Source organism: Chanodichthys erythropterus, chromosome 11 (assembly GCF_024489055.1).
Source record: "Chanodichthys erythropterus isolate Z2021 chromosome 11, ASM2448905v1, whole genome shotgun sequence".
Classification (NCBI taxonomy): domain Eukaryota; kingdom Metazoa; phylum Chordata; class Actinopteri; order Cypriniformes; family Xenocyprididae; genus Chanodichthys; species Chanodichthys erythropterus.
In genome coordinates, this window is record NC_090231.1 from 35,809,918 (window position 1) to 35,825,917 (window position 16,000).

The 16,000-nt window shown below is 39.6% G+C and overlaps 1 protein-coding gene across 2 annotated transcripts in view; it reads left to right on the top strand.

Moving 5' to 3' along the window:
- Nucleotides 1-14,823: 14,823 nt before the first annotated feature.
- The window catches only part of lmo1 (LIM domain only 1), a 34,581-nt gene continuing 33,404 nt past the window's right edge, over nt 14,824-16,000 (top strand). Inside the window, exon 1 of one of the 2 annotated variants that reach the window (XM_067400874.1) lies at nt 14,824-14,948. In XM_067400874.1, the coding sequence (XP_067256975.1) occupies nt 14,927-14,948 (22 nt within the window). In that variant the 5' untranslated portion in view covers nt 14,824-14,926. Of the gene's footprint in view, nt 14,949-15,276; nt 15,349-16,000 lie in introns of those variants that run through there. The other variant, XM_067400873.1, reaches the window with a different exon arrangement.

Sequence of the window (16,000 nt, forward strand, 5' to 3'; positions counted from 1 at the left end):
GTATGTTGTCTTATTCTTACGCTATATTCCCCCCAACATCCACCCTCTCTCTCCCCCTGTTTTTTTTTTTTTTTTTCTGAAAGCCACCCAAGAAGAGATTAATCATGAAGGGAAAACTCAACTTCACCCTCTAGCTGCAGGTCACAGTTCTTATTTCGTGTGGAATTGGCTTTCGGAAAGCAGAAGGCCTGCCTGGGGGGCAGGGACCTGATATGAGAGGAATTTGAGAATGAGGCAGAGGGGATTGATTAGCCCACTTCATATCCCCATACTCGCTAAGCACACTCCAGCTGCAATCTAACACACCGCTGAGCTGAATAGACAAGAGAAATTGGATTCCTTCCTAATATTTAACCTTCAAGTCAGCTCTAACAGCTGTTGATGGGTTGCTTTCCCAGGTAGTTACAGAACAGACTTTTTTCCCTTTCTGTGTTGCTGCATAGAAGGCGAAAAGGATGAGCAGAGTTTTTTTGTGTGTGTGTGTGTGTGTGTGTGTGTGTGGGTAAGTTATTCAATTACAGCAGTGAAGGAGCGAGAGCTACTCTAAGGTTAAGGTGGCTGTATTTCAGCAACTTATGATCTAATGTAATGATCCTTATTCACTCACACACACAATCAGATGACAAAAGATGTGACCTCTAATGGACGGACACAATAGTGGTGCTGACCCTGAAACACAGCTCAATTTTAGCTCTGGCTGTGGAAAAATATATCCAGTAATGCCGCATTCCAACCAATCATCAGATGTCACTGACAGATGTCAGAACAAAGGCCGTTGGCATCAATCCGCTCACTCGCCCATCTGAAGTACATCCGTACAGGCATCTTTTTTTTTTTTTTTAGAAAGCCTTTATGACTGTGACTTTGCACTGGAATCCAACTCAATTAGCCTGATCGGGAATGCAATTAGAGATCTTGTTGGTATACGGTAAAATATAGAGCTCCATTCACTGCACTGGCAGGAACTTGTATGTTCACTCAAAAGAGGCACTTTCTATTCATATGCCAATCACCGAGCTTTTAAAAGGTTGACGGCAGTGGCAGGGATCCATGTGCTCTCAAACATTTAGCAGTAAAGAAGGGGACAATTTATTTCCTAGCACAGTCGCTCGATGGAGTTGACTAAATTGTGAGCACGTTTATGATAATATGATGCTTAGATTTGCAGAATATTAAGAGGGTCTCATTAGTGGATTCACACATTTTTATATTATCACCATTTCAACTCCAGGCCCGCCTGAAGACACCCACACAAGAACCAACTGTGGCCAACACCTGCATAAACTCATATCTAATGGCAGCGACAATCCATTCACACTTGAATCACAAGTATTTCTGATGCGACTGAGTACATTTTAATCAGAAGTTAATAGATTTTCTTCACCTTTCGTGTCGGTGATAGAAAAAACAACAAAGCGGCACTATAGATTGTTCTTGTGCAAATCTATATCTAAATGTTGCTTCACTTTGAAGAGCTGTTTGGAATTCAAACTCGACTTCTTTGTTTGATTAAGATCTCTGAGTTGCTTTTATTCATCATGTTTTTTTTTTTTGTTTTTGTTTTTTTTTCTTAATCATTGATTGATACTTGAGTAGCATTTCACAATTACAAGATTGTTCTCATGTCCAAGAAGCGGTCTGGTCTTGCATTTCTACTAAGCCTCTGATTACTGTATTCTAGGAACTAATGCAGTTGAATTCTAAGAAAAAAATCCTGATTGCCTAGATCAAAGGGTTGAAATAACTTTTAAAAAATTGTCCTGCAGCATCAGTACTTTTCACTGTATCAAGTACAACTTACAGATGCTATCAATGTGAAATCTTCAGTATATGCTCCACTCTGCCCGAATAGGAGACTTTGCATTCATTGCATCAAGCATGAGGTCAGAACATTGACAAATACATCACCTTGAGTCATAATGCTGCAGAAACTAAGTGCCATCGAGTAAATACACAAATATCAAAACCGCAAGGGAGCTGGCAACAAGAAAAGTATCTCACAACACCAATTAACTGTGAAAAAAAAATCTTTCATTCCCTCAAGATAGCCTTTCATCTTATAAATAGTGACATTTTTTTCTGCTTAAACAACATGGCATTGCTGATAATACCGTTCGTTGAGCTGGTCTCTTGGGAATGGCAACACAAAGCCTTGTTGAGAACACTGTGGGTCCCAACACGAATTGTGACTGTGGCACGCCTCACCTAGAAAAACAGTCACAATTTGCATTCCTAGTGTCTCAGCACCACGCCGCCTTGTCCCAAAGAAGCCACTCAGAAGAACGCATAATTAGTCTTCCTTACTTCCCCTCTCCTCCCTCTTCTGCACTGTAACTCATGCTCTGGTTCAAACAGAGGAGAAATCCACATTCAACTTTCAAGTTACTCCCTTTTAATTACTTTTGCTGTTTACTTTTTCCTGAGGCTGATGGGTAATTCAGAGTGTCCTCTTTTATGTTTAGATACATGTGTTTGGGTTGGGAAGAGTATGTAGAATGCAAAAAATGAAGTCACGTTGACACTAACTGAGGCTATTTCTCTGGTGTTTATAAGTTTACAGCCACTGGACTTCTGATTTGAAATTTCAGATTTGAAACAGAATACATGGTGATCTAAGAATTTATGGCAATTGCTAATTCATTTGCACTGTCCTGCCTGGGGAGTTGAAAAAAAAAAAAAAAAATTCACTCCGCAGACTCTTGCCTAAACTACAGTCTCACTTTCTGGTGTTCCTGTCCATGACATGTCTTCCTCTCTATCTCTCTTGGGCACATGTCTCACTAACTCTCTTCCACCTATTCATTTTCCTCCTTGTGTAACCGGCTATACCAATCACCATCTTTTTTTTTCTTTTTCTAATTAAATATGTTTTCTGAGCCCTTTTAAAATCCAGTTTCATCCAAATACACAATCTAATTTTTCATTTGCTTTTGTAGATGATATAAGACATCAACTCAATAATTTATTAAATTACTTTTCCCATTCATTTCCTTCTATCTATAATTGATCTTCTCAGTTGAAATTTCTGTTGTTCCTCTCACTCAGGCTGACTCGCAGAGGGGCTGGTTGACATCGCTGCACAGGGCTAAGGAGTGTGGGTAGATACCCACTTCAAGACCAGATCTTTCTCTCTCAGACACACTCACTGCTATCTGTCACACCCCTCCACCACAACATGAGCGAATGAGGTCTTCTGATATGTCAGATGACTGAGGTCTATAGCTGGTGAAGCGTGCAATGTCTGCACCACTAGAGGCGCTAGACGGAATTGCAAAAGTAATTGCAAATAACTTTTGACCAACAGATAGTCTAGCCCCAAAGGCCATTAATGCTGCTGTGCTGCACAAATCAAGCAATGTTTTCATAGTGCCAACTTGACTGACTCTACATTACTATATCCTACTTATTGCATGGCTACTCACCATATAAATTAATATGTGGACATGAAATATTGAGGAGTTATTATAAATTTAGTTTTATATCATATAGCCTATTATGTTATGGTTTTTCCCATCTGTCAAAATGTATAAAACAATTAGCCTAGCAACAAGGCAAATAACAATATTACAGCAATATTAATACTGAGTCCAATTTCACTACAATTGATAATTGAGATGCACAATGGTGACAGTTGCATTTGTATGAAACAAGCAAGAGCGAGTTTGCGGTGTGATACTAGAGACAAATGTTGCGCCGCTTTCAGTTACACGGAAGAGTGGTCTGATATACAGCATTGCCATGGAGACAGTTAATAACTGATTACTAGATGTAATCAGTAACGGACCAATCAGAATCAAGCATTCTAGAGAGCCATGTAATAATCAGTGCTAATGCTGAACACATATCACTGTCACTACAAAAAACAAATAAATAGTTTACCAACAGATAATGGATGAATAAAGACTGGTTCTTTTCCTTTACCTTATCAACAATATAATACTCAAGGGATTTTTTTTTTTTTTTTTTGTATTGCTGTATCTCATTCTGTGCTTTCAATCAAAAATATAGATGATTTCTGTATACAAATGTCAGATAACATTATGTGATAAGAGCATACAAAAAAAAATAAAAAATCATCTAAATATTGAAGGTGTGCAGCTAAATGTGCTCCCTTTGGTTTTTAAACACTGGATAATGACAGAACAAAATATTTTATGAAATAATCACTCTGGTTGTGAATGAAAGCATAGAGAATTAAGCTCTCTTCCTGATCCTCTTTTCAGCAACTCACGCTGAGTGACTGTGAAGAAGAGGAAAGAATAATAAGTCCAAAATAGAAAGATGAACAAAGAGAAAAAAAAAATAACAGTCTTGGCAAATTGAACCATAATTAAATGCTTACAAAATTCCATGCTTAGCTTGTTTCAAAATCAGGTGGTTCTTTGAGGCAATTTCCTTTCTTTAATTACAATTTCCTGTGTGGTTTGACATTTACAATACAATCTTCTAGGAGGACCCGTTTATGATTTATTATTCGTGCCTCTATCACAATGTCAGTCTGCAGAAATGAGTTTATAAAGCAGGAGCTCAAATGATTATGGCCTTTGACCAATAAAGCAGGCTCATTATTGCAGGCCACAGGAAAGATTAACATTTCTGACAACCAAATCGAGAAAGATTAGCGGGGGAAGAGATTGTTTCAGTTTCTATTAAATAAGCAGTTGTTCTTATTCAAAACTTGATCTTCTTGCCGTGACTGAGAGAAAATACAGAGGGAGGTTATATAAATCTTCCCAAGATTTCATAGGAATCCAAGCAAGCCAAGTCTAATAACTATAGTCTTAATAACTCAAAAAACACGGCTGCTTTTCATAGCAACACAGAAACAGTCATGTTAAAAAGATTCACTCACATCTTTTTGCTGATACTGTTTCATCATATAACAGACATTTTTTCCGAAACTGATTACAATCAAGGGAATACAAAACATGTTTCTTGCAATAGCCCATTTTCTGCATCACTTTTTTTTCCCTTCCAGAATAACATTCCCTACTCAATAAAACTATATTTGCTGAAAAAGAAAAGAAAATCTTCCCATCTCTTCATCTGCATCCCTTCGATTCGCCTCCAGCGAATTAGCACTGCTGCCTGATTCCTCCAATCACTTCTTGGTCAATGGATCATGTTTTAACACCATCCCTGATCCATCACCATGCTGGGAGTCAGTCAGTCATATCAATACTTTGCCATTTTCCCATTTGTGGAAGATGAGCAGATCAATTCATTTATAGCTAGTCTGTGCCTGACATCTGTTTGGGAGATTAGAACTTATTGGCTGCTTGTCTGATAGAAGGCACAAGGTTCATTAAGTCAATGGAATCTCTAATCAATGGGAAAACTTCAAGTAGATCTCTCGCCATTAGAGCTTCATCTGCTCAACGGAGGCACATACGATACATTTAAAGTAAGGCCTGTAGTACAGATTGCATTGTATTGCATTTGACTGTTCTCAGCAATTGCAGAAGTACTGCACAACGCAAAAACGTTCTTAAAGACATGGTACTGTATGTTACGGTTCATTACATTTTGTGGTAAAGTCTATTGCACAAGCAGCGTATCAAGTATTTCTACTCGGGAAAATGTATTTTGCTTTTTTGCAGAGCTTTGTTTGTCTGGTGTATTTAAATTGGTAGGGAAACAACAGAATGCCTGCCAATCCCAAAGACAAGCTCTTCTCATCAAGTGCCAGCTGAAACGTACACTGACTCTTTGAAGGTCATGCTCTCAAACACCATTCAAAACAAAATATCAACTTTCAAATCTCCCCTATTATAAATAATGACCAAACATTCACCAAACTGAATACGAATAGCATGTCCTTGTCCACTACAACCCTCCCTCACTCTCCACTCCACCGCTGATAGGGGCTCTCTTCCTGGTGATTCTTAAACACTTCTGACCACCTGAATGGTTCTCCAGCTGAATGCGTGTGGTGTGTAGGACGGCCTCTGTATGCAGCTGGAAATAGGTCTGGACCTTGCTGATTGATCGTTAAGTGTTGTCCATGAGCCCATCATGCGGCTCCCACTTAACAGCCTCCACCACAGAAAGCAATCAGTGGATGTTACTGAGAGTCCCAGTGGGAGCAGCTCTGCAGTGATTGATCTGCAGTAGACCTCCAGGAGGAACATGGACAAATCCGTCCTCTACTACAACCCCCGTGTCCCTGCATGATCTCCACACAGCAACGGCTGATGGACCGCCCTCAAAAAGTCTTGCGAGAACTTTATATGACATCCATGGAATCCTTGCAATGTTCAGTGAGAAAGATGTGGTGCTTGTGATCACTTGAGACAACCTCTACAAAAAGGATTATAATAAAATCAGCTGGTCATTATTGCAAAATAAATCAGTCCTGTTTCACTCAGAATACAAATATATATAATGCAATAATGACTGGCTAATTGTTCATTAACCAGCATATTAGCCTACATTAGTCGTCCTAGCAACAAGGCAAACATTGCAACAATATTAACACTGAAGTCTTCTGAGGTCATGTCATGAATAGATAAATGAGATACATAATGATGCAAGCATCACTTTCCAAAATCTGATAGGTCAAAGTCTATGTTTATATATGTGTATATATACCTTCAGTAAAGTAAGCGCTGTACCGGTTCTTTATTTACCTGTGCATTGCAAACAAGCAGAGGTGGTCCAAAATGTGTCAGGCACTTCATTCAGATACGGACAGGGTTGAGTTATGAGGTTTTGCCGGCAGTTTGCGGATCCAATGGAGATATGATGTTTTGTCACAAGATTTTTAAAATACTTTCATTTGTTAAATTTTTGTAAAATGCACAGACAGACGTAAAGGTTGACCAATCGTAATGATTTCTGAAAAAAATAAAATAAAAATGGAGATACAAGATTTCTGCCCAAGTAATATTTTAAATTTTATGAATTTATAAATTCATGTCTTACAGATTTTTAGCATTAGAGTGAAATAATAATAATTAACAAAATATATTATTTCTCCCCTGATCAGATGGTTTGTGATTTAATCCATGAAAAAATGTCAATACACACAATATTTTCTAGTTCAAATCCACTGACGTTAATCTACTAACTCTGGTTTGTTTGTCAGACAAAATAGCAGATTCTGCATTATGATTGGTCAGGTCGCCTATCAATCAAAGTCCCAGCGAAGAGTGAATAGGTTGTTTGCACATGATGTCACAGCAGCGGCACGAATGAGTCTGGAGGGCAGGGAGTGATTTTTCTATATAGGAATCCTATCAAAAACTCAAAATTGTTGTAAAATATGTTTTGCGTCGTTTATGGTTGCTCAGATCGATAAAATTGAGAACCCAGAGGGTGTTTATATCGTTTACATAACATACCGTTTTTTTATAACTTATATCGTTTTTTAACTTTAAACGTCACCTTTAATAGCGTTTTGCGTCTGCTGATATTGAAATAAATATTGATACCTGCTTACCTTATTTGTTTTTGAGTTGGTTAAATTTCCACATTCTTCATGGTATCGTTTGCAGGGAAGAGAAGCTATTTTATCCCATTGAATGATAATTTGGTGTTTTCACTTCAGTTTTGTAGTATTCCATTCACAATGTTGATCTGGTTACCATGAGAACAGTGTCACGCGCTGCTGCTTCAGCCATCATATGGTAGAAAATGTCCAAATAAATAAATGTTTAACAAGCTGACAGAAGTCGATTCAACAACAAAGACAACACTTTCAAAAACACTCACCTATATGTGATTATTTTATTGAGTTATAGGGAGTGGGTTAAATCAGTGACATTAGGGACTTTAAGCTATAGCTGTTGATGGAACGGCAACGACGACCGAAAGTAAACTGCCGTAGCTAAAGAACGCAAAAATCACTAAGCAACAACAAAGAGGATGGCGTGGATCATTTAATCATTTGACATAGTAAACAATACATTACATGTAAATAAAAGCAAGAGAATGGTTGCTGTTGGCATTAAATGACATACAGATACTAAAATACCACATAACCATAGAACATAACATTTACTTATCTAGTCTGTCACATATTATCGACTACGGAAAATCGGCTACCCTGCCGTAGTAGACGGTTACAGTAGAACGTCAAGAAGTAGCAGTTAAATTTGCGCATGCGCAATGGAACGCCAGAATGCAGTTGCCGTTGTATCAGCAGCTGCTGCTTAAAGTCCCTATTATTAGATTTGATACGCGTCTTCCCGTCACCTCCTCAACTTGCTTCCCTTATCGTTACTGTGTTTTTACACGTATAAAAGGCAACAATTGTACACCGTCCAGTTTTTTTTCCCTGAACAATGATGTGAGCTCCTGTTGCAATTCTCGATTCAGCATGACCTACAATGGCGATATTTTTCACAGTCGCGACAGAAAATCAAAAATACTGCCCTAACTTCACTAGCAGAAAGGCAGCGCGATGTAAACAAACCCAGACTAACGTTAGATCTAAAAGGTGGCGTGACGGCAGCTTCACATTGTTGGCAGGAATTCTTTCAATTCAGTGGAAAAGTCGCTCCTCTTCATAACATAAAGATCACGTTCAACATATGTTGTGATTTTATTATATTATATATTGTATTATATATTATATCATATATTGTGTAATTTTCAATGCTTGCCCTCCACCGGTATTTTGCGCGTCACCAAAACCACGTGATTGCAAACAACCTATTGTGGCGCTCAGTAGCCAGATATATAATATTCCTTATATGATAACATATTATTCGTTGTCGTCAAAGGAAAAGCTGTATATAACAAAAAAAAAAAAAAAAAAAAAAAAAAAAAAGAGAGATATACAGCATTGCCAATGATGATAAATATCTGACCTCTAAAATCCACAATTGACCTATCAGAATCAAGTATTTCGGAGAGCCGTGTAATAAATTACACTGATTGATGATGATAATGCAAATATAAGTTGAACAACAAATGTATTCATCACAATAGCAATCCACATGGTAGATGTCACCAGCTGTTCTGCAGTCTATATTGGCCTGCTCTTCAAGTAAAGGAAGAAGAAAAAAAAAAAGGAGTAACCTAGATGAGAATTTTGTGCTTCAGTGGCTATTGAAAGATGAGGCAATAAACTGCTAAACTTGAGTAATCACACTCTCCCCAAGGAATGTCTCAAATGGGGATGGTCAAAAACCTTGAAATTTGAGCCCCTCGCACACGGCCCGGCCCGGAGCATTTGATGAGATTCATTATTGTAAGGGAGCTGAATACAAGTGTCTTCTGATTACAAGATCCTCCATTAAAAGTTCCCACCAGTGTGCATTTCCATGCCACAACGTCAATGGGATTAAAATCTCAATTCAGTCCCAGTCAATTCTCCAGTAACAAGATTTCATTAAATGAAGGCAGGGAGGCAAATGGACTCGAAAGCATCGAAACAGCTGGCGTATAAATTATAGAAATGTGCTTTCTGCTAACTGAACACACCTTCGTCTTGCAGACGCATTATTATTTAATGTTCGGAGAGTCTGATTTTATGTAAATTGGAGTCATCCTTTTTCTCTCTCTAGGCCCCTTCTCGGTGCCAGGTACTCTGAAACCAGGCACGGGGAAAGATTATGCAAACCAATTAACATATGAAAATAACATATTAATATACTGTCTGTGAACTGTGTCCAATCAGTTCCTTTTCACTGGCGTGTGTACAAAACAATTAAAATTAAATTTATACCGCTTTTTCCTTAACGTATTCCGTCTCGCGAATGGAATCACTGAGCAAGCGCTGACAGAAGTTTTACAGGCCTTGCGCTCTCCCTTAAAGGCACACAGACTTCTCAGGGATATTTACAAGAGCCTGTGCTAATAAATTCTCATCTTTTGTTTCCTCCTAATGGTGTGCACATCTAAAACAAAGCAGTGAAATCCATAGTGGTACCCGTGTGCTAATGAAGGACATACATTATGCTGGCCACTAATTACTGCCTTTCCATAAATAAAACAGAAGACAATCAATTAGCCAAGAACGTATGTCTTTGTTAGTCATGGGCAGCAGGTTCCTCTGGGCAAAAAGAGCTTCTGCAACACGAGGGTCTCTTCAGGGTGTAATTTCGAAATGGCCAGGAAGAGGACAGATAAATCACATTTCGAATGTTGTTCCTAAAAGCTCTTCAGGCAATCCACTTTGACTCACTGGGATTACAAGTAAATTAATACCTATGCAATTTTCCAACCGCCAGCACCGAAATATTAATGCAAAGAGCAGAAATGTCTTTCTCCATGGGCGAGTGCTAGGCAAAAGAAACCAACATGTTATTATCGTAACCTTTTAGAGCAGCTCCGCTAAAAAGCTCCTCGCTTTCTAATTCAGAAATGGTGACTCTCTTATGATGTCCCACATGCTAGCCGACTGATGTATCACACTTGATGCTGACCAGACCAGGGCAAATCAGTGTGCATTAACAACAAACCTAAAAAGATTGTATCCAAATGATGGGAACATTATGCAGGCTATGGGCCAGGCATCACTGACTACCATAATGCATAATTTGAGCATTAATGTAATTTACATTTTAACACAGGCCCCTGAGTAAACTGATTAGTAGATGCTTATCTCCTAATGTGAAGGGGGTTGTTGCGACAGTGACATGTGAGGGGATATAGGCAGGATTACAGCCAGCCAGGTCTGGGCCTTACTGGAGCACAGGACCGCTGCATCTGGCACACTCTAAACATTGTCTTCAAAATCAAATGGCTGTCATTCAAGATTGCCCGGGAAGCAATTCCGTGTAGCGGGATCCATCGTTGCTTTTTAGCTTCAACCCAATTTTTAAGAGATGGTACCCGCAGCAGGAAGACTTTCCTATATAGACCGAGTAATGCAGCAGATATCCTGCTCACATTGATCACTCCATGAGAAAATGAATCTGTAAATAAATAAAGTTTGGAGAGCAATTATTCATCCGGCATTTGAACATTCAATAAAAGCACATTTCCTCCATCAAATGTCTTTTATCTGCATCCCAGCAGACTTCTCTTTTTATGGGACAAATTAGCGCTCAGAAAAGATGGCAGAAGCCCTTTAAAAAAAATTGCGACAAAGTTGCAGTCCCATGATGCAACGCTCCCAGTGGTTACATCTGCTCCACTCTTTCATCTCTCTCTATTGTTAGGTGGGAGCTGTCACATTAGGAGGAGAATTGGTGGCTCTTTCCCACCCCCAAGTCCTCCTTTTCCCCCATTCCAGTAGTTGGCAGGGTGGCAAACCCCATACAAAGGCGAGTGTACCGGGAGCATGGAGGGGAGCGCCGTTAGAGGGAAAACAGTTTGGGAATTAAGGTCATTAATTTTCCACTTTCAAGGGCTGCCACACAGACGGAGATAAAGTCAGCATAAATATTCTGCACAAGTTTCTCCTGTTTTTCTCCTCTCCCCTTTTCTCTCTCTCTCTCCCTCTCTCTTTTTTCATCGGCAGCCCATTTATCTCCATACTGTCAATTAGAGGCAAAAGCAAAGAACTAATTAGGAACTGTGCAATTTTAATTAGCTGTTTTGATAATTAAACTAATTGGTTCCCTTGTGTTTCTGCAATGTGCGCCGAGCACTTTTTTGATATCTGGGCTGCAGATTTCCCATCCGTTGGTTAATTAGTCACTTTTGCATTAAAAAGGAGCCTTTCTTAATAGCCTTAATTTGCAGTTGAAAAGAGAATCTACCATCAATAATTTGTGTAATTGGTAACCGTTTGATTGTAATTTAGAGGCACGGCCGGACAGCTCTGCATGTCTAATTCTTAATGACTGGGATTAAAGTTGGATTAAATGTTTGGGAAGAGGATTCTTTGCCCCCAAATGACACCTAAGCTATTTTTGACTAGTCCCATTTGGACTGAGTAGGTGGACTGCAAATTGCTGTTTCGTGCAATCAAACGTTGAGGAGCATATTCAAGTGGTAAGGCTCTCTAAGGTCATAGGCAGTTTCTTGGATTATAGGCTACGGAATATGTTGTTGTAACAAGAAGGAGATCTGAAAAAGGAACCTTGCTGGTTCACTTAAAAGTGAACATGCATTATACAGCCACTAGGAGGGGCTACGTAAACTGTCAGAAGAATAAACAAACAACTATTGACCACTGCTTCAACCTGATGTGGTCCTGTGGAACATTAAAAATATTGCATTGTGATAATAAAATAAGTTACTGCATCCATTACACAACACAAAATTAAGATCTAAACTGAATTCACTGCCAGAACGCAAAGGATGAGCTCAGAAAGTGAAAAAAGAAGAAGAAGGGGAAAAAAGACATCCTGGGAAACCAATCACAATTATAAGATAATTATCTGTGATGAAGCATCATTCTCACACATGAAATTAAAATCTTGAGTGCTGCCCATCAAATGAAAGAAAACGTGGATAACTTTCAACTAGTATTTGAATTCATTTAAGACAATGTAAGCAAGTGCCATCTATCATGTGCATCTTTTATCTCATTTATCCAGATATCATCACAACAGGCCTCTCTGAGTCTTTCCTCCAAGCAGGACTTTCCATTGAACGCAGTTAGAGAAAAGTACCATGTCTGATATTGGTTTATAATCAGTTTAACCATTATGAAATATAGGAGAGGCTCGTGTTCAACCTCTCCCTGACTCCACCATCCACTGATTGTTTGCCCCAGGATAAATGGGAACCCAACTCGGCTCTATGCTATCTGATTAGGTAGGGTTAATTACTGTGCTGTGTTTTTGAACTGGCTGTATGTGAGCCCCAGCAGTAAATAGATGGGCCTGCTTAATTCCCAATCAAAAATGAATTTTAATTAACTCAGCAACACAAGGCCCACACTCCAGGATGGTTTCCAGTCACTGCTGACCCCGTATGCACCGTGCCATAGAACACGGATACACTCCAGGCCTCCTAATAATAAAGAAACAATGGATCGCTCGATCACTGACCATCAGCACAGAAGGGAAGCATGATACGTGTCACTGCACTGGTGGAAGTAATTCCTAGTGGGTTTCATAAGAAGCCAAAATATTACAACCTGATGTTTCCTAATAATGTCAGTCAGAAAATGACCCTTAAAATATAGAACATCATTTGTGTTCATATTTAATCAGATGAATCGTTCTCTTTTTTTTTGTAGGAAGTGTCTTAACAGCACTTAAAAAGACCGGCCATGTTATTGTTTCCCCATTTAACTGTCAGGAGGCCTTTTGTAGCCCAGCATTCAAAAACAAGGGGCCACGCTTTCCTTGTTCCCTCAGTTTGTTGTGATTGGATTAATTGGGTGTCATTCACTTCTGCAAGAGGTCAGCAGACATACATTTGCGGTCAAAAGTCATCCATCTATCACACTGCAGAAATGAAAAGTCAGACATGTCAAGCAAGAGAGGCAGAGAGCAAAGGCTCAAACAATGGATTTTAGGGGCATGGCAATGTCCCAATCTGCTAAGGTTGCGACAGCCTATAGTATGAATTAAACTACAAATGAATGTCTAGGGGCATATAGATTTGCACCCTAATGTCTTATGAGGAGATATGAATTACGATTTCATAATTTATGTCTATTCATCACCTTCAGGGAGATCCAGATCTCAAAGACATTAAACGAGGCACATTTTCATCTCTACTTTGACAGGGACGTACAATAAAAGTAAAGGAAAACTAGTACGCCAGATTACTTGCTAGCAAACAGAGCACTTGAACCTCCGCATCGCCCCTAATGGTTAATCTCAGGTGGATCTCAGCCTTGATTGGTTAAGAGTCTCCGCAGGGCAGGTTAAAGCCCCACCAATTGCCCACCATGAAACAGTAACACTTTTATCAGCAAAGTAACAGCTAACAATTATATTACCAGAGCCAAACGCGGTCTCCTATCTCACCACTAATCAAAACACAGCCCATCTGTTGTGTTGTTGCTCTCAAAATGACTGTTTATCTGAATATGGAAAGTGAGTCGTCTAGCCGATCATACACATCCAGTGGAAGTATTATAACGACAAGAATGAAGAATATGAACAAATTAGATCATGAGCATTGTTCAAAATGTTTTTAAAAGCTCAAACCCTCTTTTCTCTGTTTATAACACACATACACACACATCCCCCTGTGAGCACTTCACATAAATACTCACACACACACACACACACTTTCCCTTAGCTGTGCTTTTGTGTTTTGTCAGAATTAATGAGAAAAGTTCCCTTGCCCTAGGGGTAATTAGTGTCCTTGGAGTTAAATAAGCTAATACTTAGACACCTCTGGCACAAGCAATTATGTTTGTGTATTGAATAATTGATTCAAAGAGGGGGGAAGGGCTGCTAATCAGATCTGAGCATAATGAATTGATTTAATTAACAGGGGAATCCGTGGCTCTCTGGGAAGCGCGCGCATTTATTCAGTAGCAGGAGCGCGCGGAGCGCATAAATTGGGTGAGAAAGGCAGCGTGAGCATGCTGTTAGGAGTTGTCAGCCTCAGAATTGGATTTTTTGAATATAGTTACAGTTTCGGAGCAAATGAGAACTGGGAGGAACACGTATCTACTCCGAGAATAGCTTCTTCGCGGCAGCTCAATTTAAACGGGTGTTTAAATTAGATTTGAGTTAGTGTAGTCGTTTCATTTTCGCATGGAATGCACCGTGGCGTCTCACTTTTAGTTTTAGACATCGTTAATTGCAAGCGTGGATATTACTGACGCGCTGCGCACGCGAACACAACTGGGGGGACATCGCTGCATGTAATCTCCGAAATACATTAAACAATAGAATAACAGACACACATATGCTTCTCTCTACATGGCTTTCCGTCTCTGAACAGCGGAAAACCACACAGACGAGCTTGTATAATTAAAGCTTGTGGCAGGAACGCGGACGATCATTATTTTGTTGTTGCAAAGCAATTTCTTCTCAGAGACGCGAGCGGCGCGCGCAGAAGTGTGCTGGAGCCGAGAACGGATCGCCTGGAGCCGGACACCTCGCTCCTCAGGACGATGGTGTTAGACAAGGAAGAGGGTAAGTGCACGGATGATTATTAGTGCATTCATTTGCTCTCTACGACTATGAAGAACGCGGGACAGTAAGGAAATGCAGCATTTAGCGTCCATTTTCTCTCCGAAAGGCACTTTCATGCTCCAGTTCGTTTGTCATATCAAACGGACACGTTCGTTCGTCAGGATCACATGAGGGGGAAAGCGCGTAAGGTAGCTACTCTAAAAGACTTCGAGTCGGGAGAGACATGCAGAATGCGGTGTACTTCTCTACTGTCCCCGTGTATGAAATATGATGTTATCTGTTTAAAAGACGTAGATAGAGCTGAACCAACGTCGCTATTCACCGCAGTATCAGTTAGCGCTCGTGCAAATCTGTGAAGTTACGGAGATGTTTTATTCGCAGCGGCTGCCCTCGCTCACAGGTGAGAGCATTTGAACCTTAACCCTTACTGATAAGTCTAATCGAGAACTATTTTATCACCAAATTGATATCAGTGTATTCAGTTTTTAAGGGTTTTCGCGTTTTTACAGGCATATGTGGACAATGCACGTCTCTGTATATACGCTGCACTCTGGTTCCTATGGAAACCGTTTATAAACTTTTCTTTTGGAGCTTGTGGTGCTGACAAGTTTTTTGGTGAAGCTGAATCCGTTTTTGTATTTTGATATGTTTCTTTAACAGGGTTGAGAGAGGAAAAAAATCCCTACAAAGCGTCTTTGACCTAAAAATGCCTTTCTTGTCATCTTTCATGGAATATTGTCATCACACACACATTTAGTTTTAGCCAGGGGCCCTTTCCCCTCTAAAGTAATGGCTTGCATTTCAGGCCCATATTTATGTTTGAAAATGGATATTTCATATCTCTTTGAGCCAACCATCCTTTCACTAACCCATCTAAAAACCAATAAAGGGATTGCCGTAGAAACATAAATTGGTCTGTCTCGCTCAATCCATGTTGCGCTAATGTACCCAGATTAACTCAACTGTAAATTGTCTCCTTTGGATGTCTGTCCTGCTAAAAGTTCCCCATATGATTCATGATTGAGATTGCTTTTAACAGCTATTGGCTAAGC